Source organism: Saccostrea echinata, unplaced genomic scaffold, assembly GCF_033153115.1.
Source record: "Saccostrea echinata isolate AGI-Se365-2 ecotype Australia unplaced genomic scaffold, CSIRO_AGI_Sech_v1 ptg000056l, whole genome shotgun sequence".
Taxonomy (NCBI): domain Eukaryota; kingdom Metazoa; phylum Mollusca; class Bivalvia; order Ostreida; family Ostreidae; genus Saccostrea; species Saccostrea echinata.
In genome coordinates, this window is record NW_026889805.1 from 1,219,906 (window position 1) to 1,240,849 (window position 20,944).

Here is a 20,944-nt window from a genome sequence, read left to right on the forward strand (position 1 = left end):
TTCAGTAAAATTTGTGATTTTAAATTTTCCAAAATTTTTTTGAAGTTTTTAAGCCCTGTCTAGGAAATATCCAGAAAACTGGCAGACGAAGAGAACACACAGGCCATCTGCGGTTCCATCGGAAGCGGACTTATATTGTCTCGCACGTATATACAAAGAAATAAGGGTGAAAATTATAGAAAGACACTACATACAAAGAGAAAAGACGCTTATGAAGTAATCCATGTACAACTTTTGCTCTTCTCGATAGTCAACCATTTAATTTATGAATAATGAATACGTCTTTACAATAACAGAATTATCAATCCCATATATTTTTTCAGACGCATAATCTTTGCTTTATATTTTCAAATATCTGATCGAATCATTTGTTTGCCATTTAGTTGAAAGGATTGTAACACTTTTATCTTATTTTAGAAAAATGTAAGTATCTAGAGGATTTGACTTTTTATTAAAAAAAAAAAACTTTCTCTTTTATATATTTAAATTTTATAACAGCTTCCAGTGAAATATTCTTTTCTACCAACCATGAGTCATTTCCTAGGAAACAACAATTTGAAGAGAATTGTTTATTAGGAAATTCAAATAAAAAGTGATATAACTCCGTTTTTGTATGTTTAAAATTTATATTAATTCACTTTTAGAATGCATACACTAACTAGCCATAACACACAACATTGTTTTGAGGTTCTGACAATCGTTGTGGAGTACTGTTGTTATTCTGGACTCTGACCCGGCGCCAGATAGAATCGTTTGGTCAGAGTGGACCACGTACACGGCATTTGTTTGTGGCCGGTATTGGTCTGCCATTGAGGATCGTAAGCCAGGGCCTCCTTCACGTCAATTAGCATGTCCTCCATGTGCTCCTCCAGATAGTTGTCCTTAAAAATCTTTATCACGTTGTGGAAAAACCAAGAACCTAAGTGTGGCCTCCGCCAAGCAAAGTAGCCTGAAAGGACAAGTGAACGATTTTAAACTGTGTATTTAAAAAAAAGTATTGCAAGAATTTTGTTGATTGTAGCTTAATTAAAATTGTAATTTTCTTAACAAATATAAAATTAGGAAAAGCTACTAAAAATTTTATTTAAAAATTAATACCATAAAATATTACGTAAGATATTTACGCTATCAACAAATAATGTTGTACTTAAATCAGGCATTATCATTTACTGTAAATCACTTTTTATTTACGAGAATTTTTTGTTTGCATTTTTTTCGCGAGATAATCTGTTCAATAACATTTTTTTTCGCAAAATATTTTCATGGACAAAGATTTTTTAAAACAGTTCCAAATTTCGTCAAAATTTTGTCTTCTATCTTGCCAAAAATTGGCGATCTATAGAACTAGCATATTCACATAAATTTTGAACACCCCAAGAAAATCCATTGTCAAGCGAAACAGTTTTGTTTAAAGTTCAGTGCAGTCATGAATGTAGAGATAAATTATTTCCAGTTTGGATTTCACTATTGTACTTCATTAAATGAATATATTTAGGGTTAGGGTTAGAATTAGCACTTACCTTACATAAGCCACTAGGAGATCAGCATCTTTTACCACTTACCGGGTGTAGTAGCATAAGCCATTAGGAGATCAGCATCTGTTGGTATAGAGATTTTTACCACTTACCTGATGTAGTAGCATAAGCCATTAGGAGATCAGCATCTGTGGCTGTAGAGATCTTTTACCACTTACCTGATATAGTACAATTAGGAGATCAAAATCTGTGGGCATAGAGATTTTTTACCACCTACCTGGTGTAGTAGCATAAGCCATCAGCAGATCAGCATCTGTTGGTATAGAGACCTTTCCTACCACTTGATCTATCATGACTTCCTCCTTATCATCAGACAAATCCACTGTACCCTGGGGAGATTTACCACGACAAGCCTGCACGAAGAAACACTTAGGTTTCCCTACAAAAGTAAGATTAATAGCATTGGGTTCTTTTACTTAAATATGTTGCTGTCTCTTCTTCATGGACCAAAAAAACTACTTACCTGCAAAATATTTTAATTTGTCGTTTTTAAAATAAGCTACAATTTCGTCGAGTGATATAGTTTTGTCGTCATCTGTAATAATGCCCTCCTGCAATAAGCATTTATATATCAGTCCTACAGTCTTTGATTCTTTGTATGTATAATTAATTGATCGTATTTCAAGTTAGAGAATACTACTTACATAAAAGAACAGAATAAGATTTTTGTGCTAATTTTCAATAAATGTTTTGAATTTGTTTGATGTAATCGTAATTGTTAAATGTTAAAAGTTGTCAATAAACATTTGTTGTATAGTTAACCTCATTTCCGTGGCTCATTATGAAGACTAGAAGACAGTAATAGTCAGCTGCTTTACGTCTGTTATTGAAAAGACCCGCTGTTTCCTCTAAAAATTCCATTAGATCTTGTTTTGTTGTGTCATGTTCTACATGGCATTCAAAGTTCAATGTCTTCTCAAAAAAATTGTGGATGTTTCTAAAATCAGCTTCTGTGCCTGGATATAATAAAATGAATATCAAAGAACAACAAATGTCAAAGAGAAACATGGAAGTAAGCAGGTTATAGGTGATTTATTTAAACTGTTATGCCGCCATCATATATTTTCATTTTCCTCTAAATGTTGATATTTTGACCGTCATCTAATGTTACAAGATTGATTGTATATATTTAATCACTGTCTCTAGTGCCACTATGTCTTTATGTGTGTCATTATTTATCACTGTCTATGTTTCCAATATATCTTTGTCTGTGTCATTGTTAATCACTGTCTATGTTTCCAATATATCTTTGTCTGTGTCATTATTAATCACTGTCTATGTTTCCACTATGTCTTTATGTGTGTCATTATTAATCACTGTCTATGTTTCCAATATATCTTTGTCTGTGTCATTATTAATCACTGTCTATGTTTCCAATATATCTTTGTCTGTGTCATTATTAATCACTGTCTTTGTTTCCACTATGTCTTTATGTGTGTCATTATTAATCACTGTCTATGTTTCCAATATATCTTTGTCTGTGTCATTATTAGTCCCCTACCGGTGAAACTGGAGGGGACTATAGGTTTCCTCTGAGTCTGTCCGTCCGTCTGTCTGTCTATGCTTCCACTATATTGTTGTCTGTGTCATTATTTATCACTTCCTGTATTTCCAATAAGTCTTCCCCTGTGTCCTTATTAATCACAGTCTCTATTGCCACTATTTCTTTCTCTGTGTCATTATTTATGATTGTCTCTATTACCACTATCGCATGTCAAACGTTGCAATATTCGAGCTTTTCCATTTGTATTGTATAATTTTCCATTTATATTCTATAATTTTCCATTTGCATTGTATCATTTCCCATTTGTATTGTATAATGTTTATTTGTATTCTATGATTTTCCATATGTATTCTACAATTTCTCATTTGTATTGTATAATTTTTCATTTGTATTGTAAAATTTTTATTTGTATTCTATAATTTTTCATTTGTACTGTATATTTTTTCATTTGTATTGTATAATTTTTATTTGTATTGTATAATTTTCCATTTGTGTTCTATAATTTTTCATTTGTGTTGTATAATTTTTCATTTGTATTGTATAAATTTTATTTGTATTCTATAATTTTCCATTTGTATTGTATAATTTTCCATTTGTATTCTATAATTTTCCATTTGTATTCTATACATTTCCATTTGTATTGTATAATTTTACAGTACAAATGGAAAAAACATACAATACAAATGAGAAATTATACAAGTGAAAAATTATACAATACAAATGGAAAATTATACAATACCAATCGAAAATTATAGAATACAAATAAAAAGTATAGAATACAAATAAAAAAAATCATATAACACAAAAAAATAATACAATACAAATGGAAAATTATACAATACCAATCGAAAATTATAGAATACAAATAAAAAGTATAGAATACAAATGAAAAATTATATAACACAAAAAAAAATAATACAATACAAATGGGAAATGATACAATACAAATGGAAAATTATACAATACAAATGGAAAATTATACAATACAAATGGAAAAGATCGAATATTGCAACATTTGACTTGCCATATACCACTATATCATTCTCTGTGTCATTATTAATCACTGTCTCTATTGCCACTATATCTTTGTCTGTGTTATTATTTACCACTGTCTCTATTTCTACAATACCTTTCTCTGTGTCATTATTTATCACTGTCTCTATTTCCAATATGTCTTTCTCTTTGTCATCTTCTCTATGTTTATGTTTGTGTGAAAATAATTCTAAATATAAAATATAACTCTTCTTACCTTCTCTGCCTTTTGTGAAGTTAAGAATTAGAGCCAGCCCCTTTTGCTTTTCATCTCTCGAATATCTTCTTTTTTCTACATGTCAAAAAGAAAACAAAAACAGTAATCTTGCTTTTTTCACATGTTATTATCAGATTAAACAGTCTACGTACTTGATGAATGTGCTCCTTTTTTCTGGGTTGGTCCATCTGATTTTTCAGACAGAGATTCTTGGTTATCCTCTTCCAACTTTCGTTTTTTACCATCCAACTCTTAGAAAATTAAGTTATTGAATATGCTAAGTAAAACTTAAAGGCTTCATGGTTACAATTTAAATAACTCGTCCACAATAAAGATGAAAACAATCTTCTGAAATATATAATATATGATATATATATATATATATATATATATATATATATATATATATATATATATATATATATATATATATATATATATATATATATATAGTTTCATTTTTGGTTCTTTATTACTAATGCCACTGCCTATATCAAATACAAATGCTTTCTTAATATATGTACTTAATAAATTACGTACATGTGCTATGAAAAAAAGTGAATTTTTTTTCTTTAGATGGTTTGAAGTATTATTAGACTGGATTTACTTTTATTTTCCTCTGACGACTCTGCTGTCTGGGGTCTGTTTGCTTCTGCGATGATTTTTTTAATCTCCTCTGCTCTTTCATTGATTTCATCAACCCACGTAACGTCTATACATTCAATTAGTTTAATGAAATCATCATAATGTCCAGGCTTCACATGCCCTTTCTTCTGTAACTTCTCTACAATGTCCAGCACATTGTTGCAGTTCATTATCGCGTAGGGAGGTAATTTCATTTTTAAGCGATGTTTTACCTTTTCGAAATCATGAGCGTCTACCTTAGAGTTGATGAAATCATGAAGATTAGTGATTAGTTTATTGTGGAGATCTCTTGCTTCTTGTGGAATCTTCTCAGGAGCCATTTTGGTTTAGTTTGTTATTTAACGGTGCATGCTTCTATAAAATTATGCGTTCAGTCTGCTATTTAAACTTCCTGTTTGCATAAGTGGGTCATGTCAATGATCTAATGGAGGCGCCCAGAGGAGATTAAATCTAAAAAAATTCATGATTTAAGACAATCTTTTAAAAGAAAATTTCTATTTGACTTCTGCTGAGAAATCTTTGGATCATAATTTTTTTTAAATCTATATGCAAATGAAACAAAAGATTAAAAGGATACCAAGTTATATTTGAAGCAGTCGTTGTCTATTATAGAAATTATATTATACGTAATACAATTACCTTTTTTTATTTATAAAAAGTAAATAAATAAATAAAATGTAGCACCGCTCTGATACAAATTCGACAATTCATGTTACTTGTTGCATTCTATAGTAGATAATACTAATAGAGGAAGCCTCTATTTAGTCTTATAAAGTAATTATAAAATCTTTGATTAATGTTTTACATTATCGTTTTTCTATGATTCATTATTTCTATTCCAAAAGATAACTGCCAACGGTTCAAGCAATGTACACATTTAGTTTAAAGTTTAAACTTTATTTTCGTTCAAACACTTCTACAGGAGAAGGACATTCTTATTTTTGCTTTTAAGATTTTGATATATGGACGACTTTTTTGTCAATTCACTTAAATTAGTTATTTTCATTTATATGTCCACTCGATATATATCCCAGTGAACTCGAAATAAAAGACATCACAGAGTCTGCCATATCTGCTTCATTCTTGGCTGTTTTATTGACTAGAGCTAATGGCCAACTAAAAATCTAAACTAAAAACGGGATGACTTCAGCTTTTGCATCGTCAACTTTCCTTATTTATGTACTAAAATTTCACTATCACCGGTATAGGGTGTTTATGTCTCCCAACCGATCTTAATTGTTGTTCTGAATACGATCAATTTTAAAATAGAGGCAGGTTAATGAACAATCAGTTAATATTAAAGGTTTTGAATTATCTCAATTCATTTCATCATCTCGTTGCATTTCGTAAATTGTATGGTCGTTTTATAATGACCTTGTTTGCAAATATAATCTATTGTTGGGTCATATGCAGTATGACTGACATGTTTCCCACCAATTATTATATATTTTTAATTACAAATTTGACTAAGTATGATCAATACAGAGGGCTCATGGCGGGAGTAACAGGTCAACAGGGGATGCTTACTCCTCCTAGGCACCTGATTCCAATTCTGTCGTCTCCAGGGGTCCCGTGTTTTAGTCCTGTTCATGATTCCTTTTGTCTACTGGATTTATGATCATTGTTGGTTATCTTCACAAATCGTAAACAGAGCATATTTCTGGAAACACCAGCGGTGTGATGAGGTGCTAGATTGAGTAAACATCCCTCTGTATTGATGTTGTGAATGTGGTAATTCGCAGTCAAAATAAGTATAAAAACAAGTGCCTTACAATTGGTATGAAACATGTTTGTCAAACCAATGATAGGTTTTTTTCAGAATTATAATAACTTTAAAAATGGAGAAATGCCACAAATGCAAAGGAGACTATTACTATATAAATGAATGGAGTTGAAAAGCTGGCCATCCCTTTGTCATAATAGTTTAATTGTTTGCCAACATGAATGAAAATGACTATTATTGATTGAAAAAACATCGACAAATATATAAATGTCTGAAGGCCACATCAAGAGTTTTCTTCTTCTCATGTAGAGTTCTGAATAAATGCTGATTCAAAAGATACAAAAACGATTCGGCGCAATTAGTTTCCATCGAACTTCAAAATACCGGTACTTGTGTGTAGAATCAGAATGGTTTTTTTTTTTTTTTTTTTTTTGACATAGTAATTTTGTAGAAGACAAATCACAAGATAAGAAAATTCGCTATAGTTCCATTTTCTTGCAGAAATAGTTATTTCTGATGTCAAAAAGTATTTTCTAATGTTGTCCTGAAAAATAGTTGTATAAATGTTAAAAAGTCATTTCTTTTGATGCGATTTTTTGACAAAATCTTGTGATTTCATTTTCACTTGTAAAGTTCTTTGATGATAACCAGCATTGCAGCACGTGATAATTAGCATCAGCGTTGAAGCCGCCCATAGTAGAATTGTCGTATACTATAACTTTGATTTTAAAAACTATAACACACCAAAAATATATAGACCCGTTTTACTGAAATTTGCAATTTTACTATTTTCGTATCCTGATATACATTCTTCAGAGAAACTAGAATGAAAGAATTTGTTTCAATCCCTCTCCCTCCTCTGACCTTTCTCCATCTTTCTGATACATCCTGGAGTAATAGCAACCAAATAAGGACACAAACACATAATTCAGAGGTCACAAATAATAATTAAAAAAACCCAAACAAATTCCACATTTATTTACTTTAATAAATAATCTACTGGTGACAAATAAGATATTTTTAAATATGAAGATGAATTAAAGAATATTGATACTGCATTGTCTTTAAGGAGCAGAATCTAAACAAAACAGAAAAAAAATGTTATTTTTTTTTCTAAAATCTCCATACAATGGGTCTTGTAATCAGTCATATAAAGTAAATAAATAAATGTCAAAAATGATATCCTTCTGCAAGAAATATTTTTGCGATATTATTCGACTTTTAGTTCAAGCAGTTACCCAGATAAATAAAAATTAATAGGTGACTTCCTCAGCCGTAACGACGCCTCCCGTAACCATAGCGACGATATCTACCGTAACCGTAGCGACCTCGACCACCATAACCAAAGCGACCACGACCACCGTAACCATAGCCACGACCGTAACCATAGCCACCATAACCACGATATCCTAGTGATCTACCATACCATCCTCGCCGGCCTTCAAAATAAGATATTTAGATATTATTTCCTGTTTCCATTATTTACATCATGGATGAGATGACTACTAATGCCATCATTTCATAATTATGGTCTTTGGCATTAGACATACTACAGTTTGAGCTGGAAAATTTCACAATTAAAAATTGAATTAGAATAATGTATGTGTATATTTTTTTCTGCTTAAAATTATTTTACAATGATAACTTAAAATTTTTAAAAGAAAATTCAAGTATATTATGTTGTCATGTTAAAATCCGATTCTACAAGCCGTATAAAAACTTTGATCATTCATACTCACCCTCTGATGGTAAAAACAAACTGCACAATATCACAACAAAGAAAAGAAGGGGTAGAATTGCCCGGCTGAATTTCATACTTTATTAATTTTGCGCTACAGTCCGAGACAAAGTCTTGTGGATCAATTTATATTCAATAATGCGACACATTAAGGTAACAGTGCGATATAAGGCGCCAGTAATGGACTTCTAAAACATCTACACAACTGACCAAAACAACCAACCGCAGATGTATATGTTTTGTAAACAAACTTATTGTGGGCGTGTCAATATAAAGGTTTAGTAGTGTCATGATGATTAAGTGACCAAAACATTTCTATAGATATGACATTTATTAATGTATGAAATGACCGCTAATGTACATTTGCAGTTCACCAATTATAATCTTTAGAACTTCATTCTTATTCTATATTATTATAAATGTCTACTAATGATCCAGCTCGCATAAAGCGGAATGACATTTTTGAATTTGAAAAATTTCAAAACAATGTTCATGTATATAAACATGTACTTGTAGAACACAAGATTGCAGTACTTGAAGATATTTGGCTGAATTGTTTGCTATGTGTTTATGTGTATTGAACTAGCTAAGCTTTAATCCCTATACAATTCTTTCACTTGAATGACAAAATTGAGCTCTGCATTTTACAAAATGGAGATCAAATCATGAAGACAATGCTTTTGATTTATTAGTCACTTTGTCTGCATTTCTTTTTCTGCAACTTAAACCTTAATTTCTCATAGCTTTGGAAGTAAACGATTTGGTAAAGATGCTCGGTCAGATATTTGAACCTTATTGCTAGAGACGGTCAGATATTTGAACCTTATTGCTAGAGAAAATGAATTGGTTGAAGTATAAGTCCATATATATGGACTTATACTTCAACCAATTCATTTTCTCGGGAATTGGAAATTTAAAACAATTTTATAAAATTGAGAAACGTTGCCCCAGAGGTTGTATTAGAACCTTTAAAAAGGCCACTTGAACATAGCTAGGGTTACAGTGATTGAAAATGGCAATTTTGCGCCTGGTCCATGCAGTGGAAAAACTTGAAGATCTCCAACAGTGACCTGATCCTGACAGAAGGCCATTTGGAAAAGTTCAAGGTCACAAGAATTATAACTAACTCCTTGCAATCTTATATCAGCTTAACTAGAAGAGGCGTTTTTTGTTTATATAGTTTCGACTGATAAGCACACAATTTTCAAGCATTTACTCTATTGTGTGCCGTGGAAGACACAAGACCCGTTATGGTGATTGTACAGATTTCTCTACATTACAAATAGGCCAGGCTCGGATGCGTTTACCATTCACAAACACAGTGCAGATAATAAACTGAATGATAGGGGGATATATAAGGATGCGCTACAGGATAATGAACGACACCTTATTTTCCCGAGAAAACTTTTGGTACTGATAAGCGATACAATAAACGAATGTTTATTTTTGATGAACATAATCCTTTATAAGATTTTTATATGCGAGAATAAAATTTTCGCGAGCAGGCCGTCTAAAATAAAGTTCTAGCAAATAAAAAGTAATTTACAGTATTGCAAATATAGTTTATTACATTAAATTACAATACGTCTAGACTCCAGAAAAAGTGTTAAGCCCGTTATACATATAAATTTTCTCTCCTCAGTACACACTAATCACGTTAATTCTCTAAGCTTAATACACACTGACACCGTATTTCCCTCCCTGGGATCCCCCCTTCCCGCTATAATACTGCCAAACCTTGACAAGTTCTTCCGGATACTTAGCAGCACTACCAAATTTTTCGAAATCAATTTTCCCAGATTCCTTTGGATATGCCACTACACCATGTCGGGAAGCGTCGTCTGTCTTGGAAGATCCTCCTGATAAATACTTTTTAAAATCATCAATAAGTTTTACACCAGCGTCATCTGTGGCGCCATTTTCATGGCCATTACTGGATGCCTGAGATACAGAGTAGTGTTGGTTAAAACCAATCCCGTGTAGGCTCTCTGGATATAAATTAGATGTATGTTTGGTAGGAAAATCGCTTAGTTCTCCGGCGGTTTTCTCCAATTCGCCAACTGCTGGAAGACCAATTGATCCTGTTTTTGGATAATTTGGATAATAGATGGCGGATCTAGAGGAGTGTGCAGTCTCCTTGTCTGGTAAGACTCCGTGACTGCTACATCCGCCGGAGATTCCTTTGAAGTAAGAGGACAGGAGACCTCCACTGCTTGTTGGTAATTTATTCCCTCCATTGTTTCCATGTTCAGTGTGTGTAGTGTCAGCACTGTGAATGACTCCATGGACATTAGGTTTATAACCAGATCCTACATTTTTATAAAGATAGTTACTAAATACTGCTTTATAAACATGTCCTCCCTTATTTCCAAGATCACCAGATTCACCACCGAGACTATTACCTTTTCCATAAATTTGGTACTGGCTGTCTATATTGTAAGATTTTCTGTTGACTGGGTAAACATCAGGGGATGGCTTGACTACAGAACCACCATTGTTACCAAAGTCACCGTGAGCACTGCCTAGACTATAACTTTTACCATAAATTGGATACGTATTGGTTTGAGCTGGATATGCAAGGCCGTCATTTTTTCCATGGTCACTAGGGACAGTGCCTGGGTTGCGAGATTTCGTGTAGGTCTGGTATGAGCTAGGGGGCGGTTGATAAAGATCTCCGCCATTGTTTCCTTGGTCATTACCAGTACCACTTGTTGGATAGACCGGGTATGTAATTGATCCTTCCCCTCCATTGTTTTTACTGTGACTATAAATTCCAGAGCTGTCGCCTGGGTATGTTTGATAGATGGAAGTTGACGGTTTATAGACAAATTGACCGATGTTTCCATGGTCACCAGACCCACTACCGAGGCTGTAACTTGCTGGGTGGGCGGGGTATATATCCAGCTTGTTCCCATTCTCATGGTTCTGACTTCCTCCTATCTGGTCTATACTCAGCTCCAGGGATTTAAGTCCCTGAGTCTCTACATGACCACTCTCACTTTCTGTCCCGCCTTTAGGGCTGCCAGGGTAGTACAGACCAGGGTAAACAGAGTACTGGTTGTCCTTTGAGTTTGCTGTGTATGGATCTCCTCCATTTTGTTTGGTCAGCGGATGGTATACTGCCTCTGTCAAAGAGGGTGGTCCATGAGAATTTATGGGATATGTCGGGTATTTTGAAGTATCTCCGATTCCATTAGAATGCCCGGTGGGATAAATAAGTTTTGTCTCACCGTGTCCAAAGTATTGTCCACTGTGACCGGAAATATCGGAGTATTGTCCAGTTTGACCTTGAATATAATAGTTCTTAGATCCGCCATTAGCATCATCAGCGGGAGCATAATATTTCTTTGGTCCTAAATCGTCTATCTTCGATACCCCTTTGGATATATCATCAGGTTTAGTGGGTAAACCATGATACCAACTTCCTGTCACCTGGGAAAAGCTTGATACCAGTGTGGTACAAAGAAGAATGAGCGACATGATTCCTAAAGAAAGAAGTTAGAAACATTTTACTTACTTGTAGTCCACTTTTTTCCTTAAAAATAGGAAGAGTACCAAAAGAACAAAATAGAAGAATTTAAGTGTACACTGTACTAGTACGGCTGTATATGCTATTCGTAAAATGTCCTTCTTTGTGTCCACGTGATAAATTACTTTCTAATACTCTATATAATTTTCTTTTTTCTGATCTTGTAGAAATTAATTTAAAGAATTTTTATATTATGTTTAAAATGTTTAACGATGGTAATTTTGTAAAATCTATAAAAAGAATCAACGATGGGATAAATAAAATATTTTACCTTCTCTTGTGAGAGACTGCGGCTTAAAGCAAAAACTACAGACAACGTTAGAGACTATATATTGAGTGTAACCATAGCAACATTTGAATTAAATAGATTTACGCTCTTAATCACTTAATACAATTTAGAAATATGACAGGACATTATTTCAAACCTTAAATCCGAAATAACAACAAACGAACTTCTGAGGGTATCCATATTAATAATAATTAATTAATTAAGAAAACCGACACTTCTAGAAACATGGAACAAATTGTTTAAGAATAGAAAGTTAAAATGTCACACAATTCTCGTAAAAATATGACACAAACATTCTTATGACATGAAGAAATTAGCTAATTATAACAAAGGAAAATTAATGTCCCGTGAAAATGTCGGGAACCAGAAATAATACAATATGTCTTCTTCAGCTTAGGACTTTTGACTGTGTTACTCGTAACATCGGTAGGTCACTCTGTGACTTTGACCAATAATTGCTCACTCGATTTTAATACTTAAAATAATTTTTTGAAAGAAAGGAAATGCGTAATATTTCAATAGCCAACTTTGCAAGAAGTTTTTCTTGAACACCCTTGGAACATATACTTTGAATCAATGGATTTGAGTTGTATCACTAATTTTGGGTATGTCCAGGGCCACATGCACTAATGGTCAAAGCATTATTGTCATCGAGTTAAAAAACATGTACATATATCTTAATTAGAATTAAAGTCAAAGTCGAATGTTATATTTAGAAACATCTCTTTTTTTTAAAGAGACTATCAATCATGTAAAATGTATTGGATCAGACAATGATCATCTTAATTGGCAACTAATACATCTCCCGTGTCATTTTTATAGATTGGTACATCTCCCGTGTTATTGTTATAGGTTATGTGATATATCTCCCGTGTTATAGTTATAGGTTATGTGATATATCTCCCGTATTATAGTTATAGGCTATGTGATATATCTCCCGTGTTATTGTTATAGGTTATGTGATATATCTCCCGTGTTATAGTTATAGGTTATGTGATATATCTCCCGTGTTATAGTTATAGGTTATGTGATATATCTCCCGTGTTATAGTTATAGGTTATGTGATATATCTCCCGTATTATAGTTATAGGTTATGTGATATATCTCCCGTGTTATTGTTATAGGTTATGTGATATATCTCCCGTGTTATAGTTATAGGTTATGTGATATATCTCCCGTGTTATTGTTATAGGTTATGTGATATATCTCCCGTGTTATAGTTATAGGCTATGTGATATATCTCCCGTGTTATTGTTATAGGTTATGTGATATATCTTACGTGTTATAGTTATAGGTTATGTGATACATCTCCCGTGTTATAGTTATAGATCATGTGATATATCTCCCGTGTTATAGTTATAAGCTATGTGATATATCTCACGTGTTATAGTTATAGGCATATCCCCCGTGTTATTGTTATAGGTTATGTGTTATATCTCCCGTGTTATTTCTATAGGATATGTGATATATTCCCCGTGTTATTTCTATAGGTTATGTGATATATTCCCCGTGTTATTTCTATAGGTTATGTGATATATCTATAGGTTATGTGATATATCTCCCTTGTTATAGTTATAGGATATGTGATATATCCCCCATGTTTAGTTATAGATTATGTGATATATCTCCCGTGTTATAGTTATAGGCTATGTGATATATCTCCAATGTTATAGTTATAGGCTATGTGATATATCTCCCATGTTATAGTTATAGGCTATGTGATATATCTCCCGTGTTATTGTTATAGGTTATGTGATATATCTCCCGTGTTATAGTTATAGGTTTTGTGATATATCTCCCGTGTTATTGTTATAGGTTATGTGATATATCTCCCGTGTTATAGTTATAGGTTATGTGATATATCTCTTGGTTATATTTATAGGCTATGAGATATATCTCCCGTATTATTGTTATAGGCTATGTGATATATACATCATTTATCTATAAGGTGTATGCTTAATAAAATGCATATTGACAGAAAACTGGTTGTTGAGTTTACGTGCAATATTGCCCTTTATCGGTTTCATATGCATGCTTAGTCAAAAGCATTATGCATGTGATAAGGCCAAATTAATCAGTCAAATATAAAGATGCTCAGATCGGTTCTTTCACTGAGAGAAGACATGATCCTGTGTTCTCATCCCAAAGAGATTTGAACTCCTGGCTGTCCTCTTTAAATTTTACCATAGGCCTCCCATCGAATTTCGTAAATGACGAAATGATATCAATATACGTATAGCCCTATATACTATAAATTATTGTATGGAGGGTAGACCTATTTCCTCTATCACAAAATTAGATAGAGAGGCCTATGAATTTTATTTACTGCAATAGAAGAAAAAGAAAATCTTGGTCAACAATTTATTCTCAACAGAAATGCCTTTATCTCTGTATATGGTCCCCATAACAGTGGAATAAATTAAGTGATATTTACATCTATATATACATTAAACTTAACAGTTACTTAAAACACTCAACTCTCATTTTCAACAGTGATTTGACAACAATACATGACTGCAGCACCAGAACACAATCACTCCAAACCCTAACACTAAATCTGTCAACAAATCAAACACTAAATCTTGCACTAAATCAAAACACTCCATTTCATTAAGAATAGATTTTCATGGCGCTCCCAGTCAAGTTAATATTTCCTAAAGGTGATTAAAAAGTAAAATATAAAATCACACAAAGGACCTAACCTTATAACAGTTAAATCTTTATATCAAAATGTTTTAAATAACAGCTTTCCAGATCTGTAACAAATCTTATTATTTCTCATTGTATCTGGTCTATAGCTTACTGACTGGTATGTAAATACTTGATATAACATGTTTAGTCACACAATAGGTAAATCAACCTGAGCTATAAAATGTCTTCTCTGTCTATCAAATCTCATTTGTTCCTGATAAAGGCAACTCTATAACAGTTAAATAGGATAGTATTTCTAAAAAAAAAAGTTAAAAATGTCTTCAACAAAACAAATAGTTGTGCTAAAAATTTGTATAAATACAAAATGTATATCAAAAACATTAAGTCTAGAACTAGGAATAATTTTTTCTTAAAATCAATAATCAAAGCCTGATAAATTGACGTACAATTGATTAAAAAAAATTGTTGCTTTTGTAGTAGTTGTGGTGAAATGTGACTAAAATAATCTACTAGAATTATAACAAGGTTATAAATTATAATGACTAGTCTAATTTATATATTGACTCTATAAAAAGACATGAAACATTCCATTCTACTGTCTACAGAATTATCTACACAACTAAAATCTAAGCATATAAAAACATCAAATATTTTGTTTGATGTATTCTGACCCATTTTGTTTTAAATTTTGAGGGGTGAGGTCAACTGTAATATATTTTTTCCTTTTATTCATATCTCTCAATGCTCATGATGCTGGCTTGCATGTACACTAACATGTAAGCCGGTCAACATAAAGTAAACCTCAAATATTTTAGTGACTCATAACCAATCATTGTTATACGTGTACAGGTTTATATGGGAAATCTATGTCTAGGTCATGTATCCATTTTTTTTTTCAAACCTTAAAAAAGAAAACAAAATGAAGCTAAAAGTTTGTTGTAATAAAACAAATGAGTTGCTTTGAATCAGGCAGCTCTGGTTGAGTACATCAAACAAAACATTCATTGTTGGCCTAACTATAGAAGCTAAGCAGCTCTAAATAACTGGTCGATATCTCCATCTAATGGTAATCTAATATATACCCTTTTGACACAGATTATCAATGAATTATTAATGATTATTAATGAACATGATGAAAGACTGCCACAGAGTCAAGTATAGAACTGAATCAGATCATATTTGAAAGTTTTGGAAATGAAAAGTCTCCAACAAAACCAGAAATGCTTACATATAGTAAAATACAACAGCTTGATTAAAAAGGTATGTAAAATAAAGTTCTCATACAAAAATAAGAGAATGGGAAGACAATTCAGTAATACATATAGTGAATTGTTCAATTAAAATCAGGTCATTTGATCTGTAAAGAATAAAAAATAAACTAAACAAAAAAAATTCAAATCTAATAAGGTTGTTAGATATAGCTTAACAACACAAAATACTTCATTTAGCAATATTGAAAATTGCAATATAAGTTCACTAAAAAGAAAAATATTTCAAAATGTATAGAAATTAACAACACAAGATACTTCATTCAACAGTCTTGAAACATTCAATCTAAATTAATTCATTTGTTCACTAAAAAAGACAGATATTTTTTAAAAGTACTCAAATTTCAAACAATCTAAATACCTAATAAGCTTGTTGTATAGAAGTTAACAAGACAGCATGCTCATCCACCCACTGTATAAATGCGGGAGATCGCTGTTTGATTATTTTCATCAGGGTGACACAGTCACTCTCTGCACTATGGAGATTGACTGGATCCTGTCCAAAGGATCTTCTGTAAATGTCAACAAGTTTGTATGATACCCTCGGGGGAAATCGGGACACTGGAGAGGCCCCTGGTTTGAATCCTGAGCATGCGTTTTCAGTGGTGGATCTAAAGAGTGAACGACAGGCCATTCCATTTGGGACAGCTCTTTTTCCTGCCTCTACATTATATGTTTCATTTCTTCCACTGACTGGAGTATTTAGCTGAAATGCTGCAGTAGAGCGCACCAGGCCCGTCATAGGGGTCAGGCACTGCTCTTTTTGAGGGGTGAAACAGTGTTCTTTCATGGGGGTAAGGCACTGGTCTTTCTGTGGGTTGGACACAGTAGTGAAGGTTTGACCACTGGTGGAGGGAGTCTCAGGGGTACACAGACCCTCACAATTAGCTAACACACTGACAGTTTGTTCTTTAGGAGTCACACAGTCTGAAGTTTTTAACAGACATATAGGAGTCTCACTATTCAGTTTGTTGCGAGATTCTGATTGTGACTGTTCTATGTTCTCCACGGCTTGTAGGAAATCATCATCAGGCAGACTCCCTTGAGAGGCAGGAATGGTATGCTGACTGTGAACATTTTCCTTGTCTTCTAGAGGATTATGGTTTTCTTCTGAGTCTGACATTTCTACGTCTTTGTCTTCACTATCATCTTCCTCCTCATCATCATCATCAAAACTCAGTCTCTTTTTCACTGACTCAATGTCACATGTATTTCTTTTACTTATGACATCTGCTGACATTTTCAAGCTTGATCCTATTGGCTTATGTCCAATCAGATCTATTGAATCATCATTTTTTTCATCATCTTTTTTTCCTGCGGAGTCAAATAATCTTTTTCGTATAGATTTGGCCTCAATGGGGACTCTGTCAAAGTCTGCGTCACATTTGCGTTTTTTCTGTCTCACTCGACCTTTGACATCTATAACCTGCTCAGGCACCTCGGGAATGTTCTGTCCTACAGGTGTTGCGGTTGAAGCTCCATTGTTGGTATTTTGTGCTGGATCTGATAATACGTCTGCTGCTTCTGTATCAAGGGCACGAAGTGCTTCCAGTGAATCAGCACAGTAAATCTCACCTGGCAAAGTACGAGCAATTCTTTTGAGTTCAGCATTCAGAATCTTGAAGTCATATCCATTTCCATTGTGAGCCAGCAGACATATAGGCTGAGGAAGTCGAGAAACAAAATGTGAAATAGAGGTGATGGTGTCATCATCAAATGGTGACTGAGCCTCCAACGCATCGTTGTATAGACCTGTTGGAAACAGAACATGTAACTGTAAATATAAAGATACAACACATTCCTTGTTATGAGGGCTTTTATTTACATCTATTGCAAATATTGTAAATGAATATATGTTCAGCATTTAACAAGCTGTGGAAAGGAAAAGTCAGAAAAATATTATTTTCTTAAACACCCTATACATGTAGCTATGTAAATCCAAGCATTAAAACTGAATCTATGACATATCACATGGAATTATGAATGGTAGAAATTTAGTCTAAATTTTAATAAACCAAGATTCTTGAATGTTTCTGTCTACACTTGTTCAGGAGAATATCTTTTCTTTGTATAAAATTGCCTATACATGCAGCAATTCTATCCTGTGTAACATACCAGTAACAATGCTTGCTGTAGGATCAATCATCTTTTTGGGGTTGATACACATCACCAGCTTGTTACAAACACGGGGCAACCCTACGGGGGTCAAGAGTTCCTCTCTCTGGACAGACAACAGACATAACTCCGTCACCCTCGGCCTGGCACCTGGGTTTATAAGTCCTGTGCACTCCAGGTCTAAAATCACTAATGTGGCGATTTTCTCCCTCGGTAACACCATGGTCCGCTTTCTGAAAATGAAATACTTGATTCATTCACAGTTCCAAGTTCCCTCTCACTGGTTAAGTTTATAAGACCTAACAAGATTTGCCAGTTGGTGAACATGTCTGGACACATCCGAAAATTAAATGTCCAAGCACGATTCCCGCGAGTCATTCATACGCTATTTATGCAGAACTAATCCCCAGTGTGAAAAAAACTAAAAGATATATATAAAATAAAGTAAAACATTCATACCTATATTTTTACAACCATCACATAAAGTAATCCAACACCATAAATCTGAATGTTGACATTTTTCACCAAAAGATCACGTGACATTTATTATTGTGACGTACCAGTAGACAACTTGTGCCAAAGATATTCGACTTTGCTAAAGCATATTATAAATATTTTTTAACAGTTTGATTAATACATACAACACCGAAAATGTTCTGTATGAATTCTGTGTAAGAGATTAGTTTTGTTGGATATTTCCTTGAGTGTTTAGTTCAGACCTGGGTAAAATTAGTCAATTAGATTCGATTTCAACTCGCTGTATTTTTTCCCCATGTACGTATGATTTTAAAGATTTTTTGGCAGTTTACATCAAGATGCACATAAATTATAACACAAGCAGGCCCGTGTAGTAATTTGAAGGAGGTGTTACCATTTATGTGTCTGGAAAAAAAATCCAAAAAAAACCCCTCCATCTCGCGTTCCATTATCCTGCAGCATATATATATATGCATGGTCACTAAACGTACATGTATTTTAAGTGCTCCACCATGCATATGAACAGCCGGTTTAAATACTTTGATATTGATTTACAATAACATCCTTACTTTTAAAAGGTAAACCGATTATTCTTTTAATCCATTGCACTATTTATCCCTAAGTCTATCATTCAAAACAGCAATGCACCACAGTCGAATTATCATTTTCGCTGCTATAAGGTTTTCATGTTTCTTTCAACAAGTAATTTGTAAATTATCAAAAGGAAAAGGGGACCGTTCATCAGAGTTAAAATATTAATTATGTAAGCCCTTTCAATCCAATTTTTATCAGTGTAAAATAAAGTAAGTGTCAATATTATTGATTAGATAAAGCAGTGAAATTTAATTTTTGTGTTGTGTAGTGATTTTTATTGCAATTTTAACTTTTTGGTCACTATTAATGTTAAGCGGCAACCTGCCTCAAAATTCTACTCTCTCCTCGGTGTTCTATGCTAAGAAAGGAAAATAACTATAGGTATTTATTATATTGACTTTAGTATAACATGTACATGTACTTATTAAAACATTTTTTTTAATAAAACAAATTTTTCCATGACTAAAGAGCACCTAATCGTTCACAAAACTAAAATGTACTTCGAACGTTGAATAGAATACCAGTCCTCGTCATAATTTAATACTATATATTACACCCCCCCCCCTTCTCCTGATGCATTGTTTTAATCAGAATGTAACCTTTTACACCATTTATGCACACGTCAGGTGCCCGAGGTCGTTACGTGTGCATCAGAACCAAGCATCAGAAGAGAGGTTGGCTGTAATTGGAATCATGCACCAACAGAAGGGGACTTGTTGTAATTCAGAATCATGCAACAGGAGAAAGTACACGAAAAGATCTCGTAATAACGAGATAATAATTTTCTCGTTTTTACGAGATTATTTTCTCGTAATTACGCGATCTTTTTTGTAATTACGAGATAAGTTTAGGAGATGATTTTCTCGTAAATGCGAAATAATGAAGCGTATTTTTTTTCTTTTTTTAAAATTTGATACCAGTAGGCTCTCGTAATTTATATAGAGCAATGGGGTAAAAGCTAGGGAAATTTTAGAAGTAAGCTTGATTTTTTTTTCTTACAAGTGGATTACACCTTTTTTTTTAAAATAATCTAAGAACTATTTTAATATCAGTAGCATAAAGACATTTTGAACAGGTGCAGGTCCATTTTTTCGATGGGCGGGGGGTTGGGGGGGGGAGGTTCCACATCAACCCCTAGTCTGAATTGTTTTTGACAAAAAAAAAAAACAAACAAACAAACAAACTAAAACAAACAAAAAATAAATAGATGGATAAATAAAAAATCAAGAAAAAACCTTAAACAACCGGTCATGTTTCCGAGGGGGGAGGGGGGGGGGTCATTTTTACTTTACTTTGACAATTAAAGAAATTTAATAACTAAATTTTCAGGGGGGGGGGGGGCTCTCCCTCCCCGTCTAGATCCGCGCATGTTGCCGGAAGAATTATTTTATTTCTTTCTTTTTTATTTCTCAGTAGACTCCATTTACTTTTTCTTCAAAGTAGAATATACTAGCATCTGTGTTTCACATGCATTGTATAAATAAAATTGAATACATGGTGAATATAATATGCGAAGGTCTGCTGTACACATCTATCAACCTTAACCACTATTAACCTACGTGATATAGGGTAAAGTGATAATGGGTGACTCACTCGCTATCATGAATCATTATCTGGAGTGTTTAC

The 20,944-nt window shown here is 33.2% G+C and overlaps 3 protein-coding genes across 4 annotated transcripts; all 3 read right to left on the reverse strand.

Annotated features, from left to right (window-relative positions):
* Positions 1 to 432: 432 nt before the first annotated feature.
* Positions 433 to 5,288, reverse strand: LOC133173409 (caspase-3-like). 2 transcript variants are annotated; one of them, XM_061308394.1, is made up of 8 exons: positions 4,896 to 5,288; positions 4,441 to 4,539; positions 4,289 to 4,363; positions 2,298 to 2,491; positions 1,999 to 2,086; positions 1,805 to 1,914; positions 1,628 to 1,679; positions 433 to 949 (listed from the first exon to the last, which is right to left on the reverse strand). In XM_061308394.1, exons 1-8 carry the CDS (start codon positions 5,251 to 5,253, stop codon positions 717 to 719), a joined length of 1,209 nt encoding a protein of 402 aa, XP_061164378.1. In that variant the 5' UTR covers positions 5,254 to 5,288; the 3' UTR covers positions 433 to 716. The 2 variants fall into 2 exon arrangements, with proteins under 2 accessions (XP_061164378.1, XP_061164376.1); XM_061308392.1 differs by lacking the exon at positions 1,628 to 1,679 and having other exon boundaries at positions 1,753 to 1,914.
* Positions 5,289 to 7,925: 2,637 nt separating this feature from the next.
* On the reverse strand, positions 7,926 to 8,491 carry LOC133173227 (keratin-associated protein 19-2-like). The gene is made up of 2 exons (XM_061308203.1): positions 8,396 to 8,491; positions 7,926 to 8,095 (listed from the first exon to the last, which is right to left on the reverse strand). Exons 1-2 carry the CDS (start codon positions 8,469 to 8,471, stop codon positions 7,926 to 7,928), a joined length of 246 nt encoding a protein of 81 aa, XP_061164187.1. The 5' UTR covers positions 8,472 to 8,491.
* Positions 8,492 to 16,435: 7,944 nt separating this feature from the next.
* Positions 16,436 to 18,780, reverse strand: LOC133173810 (uncharacterized). The gene is made up of 3 exons (XM_061308858.1): positions 18,707 to 18,780; positions 18,248 to 18,480; positions 16,436 to 17,884 (listed from the first exon to the last, which is right to left on the reverse strand). The coding sequence occupies exons 2-3, from the start codon at positions 18,468 to 18,470 to the stop codon at positions 16,494 to 16,496; spliced, it is 1,614 nt and encodes a 537-aa protein (XP_061164842.1). The 5' UTR covers positions 18,471 to 18,480; positions 18,707 to 18,780; the 3' UTR covers positions 16,436 to 16,493.
* Between the last annotated feature and the right edge of the window lie 2,164 nt (positions 18,781 to 20,944).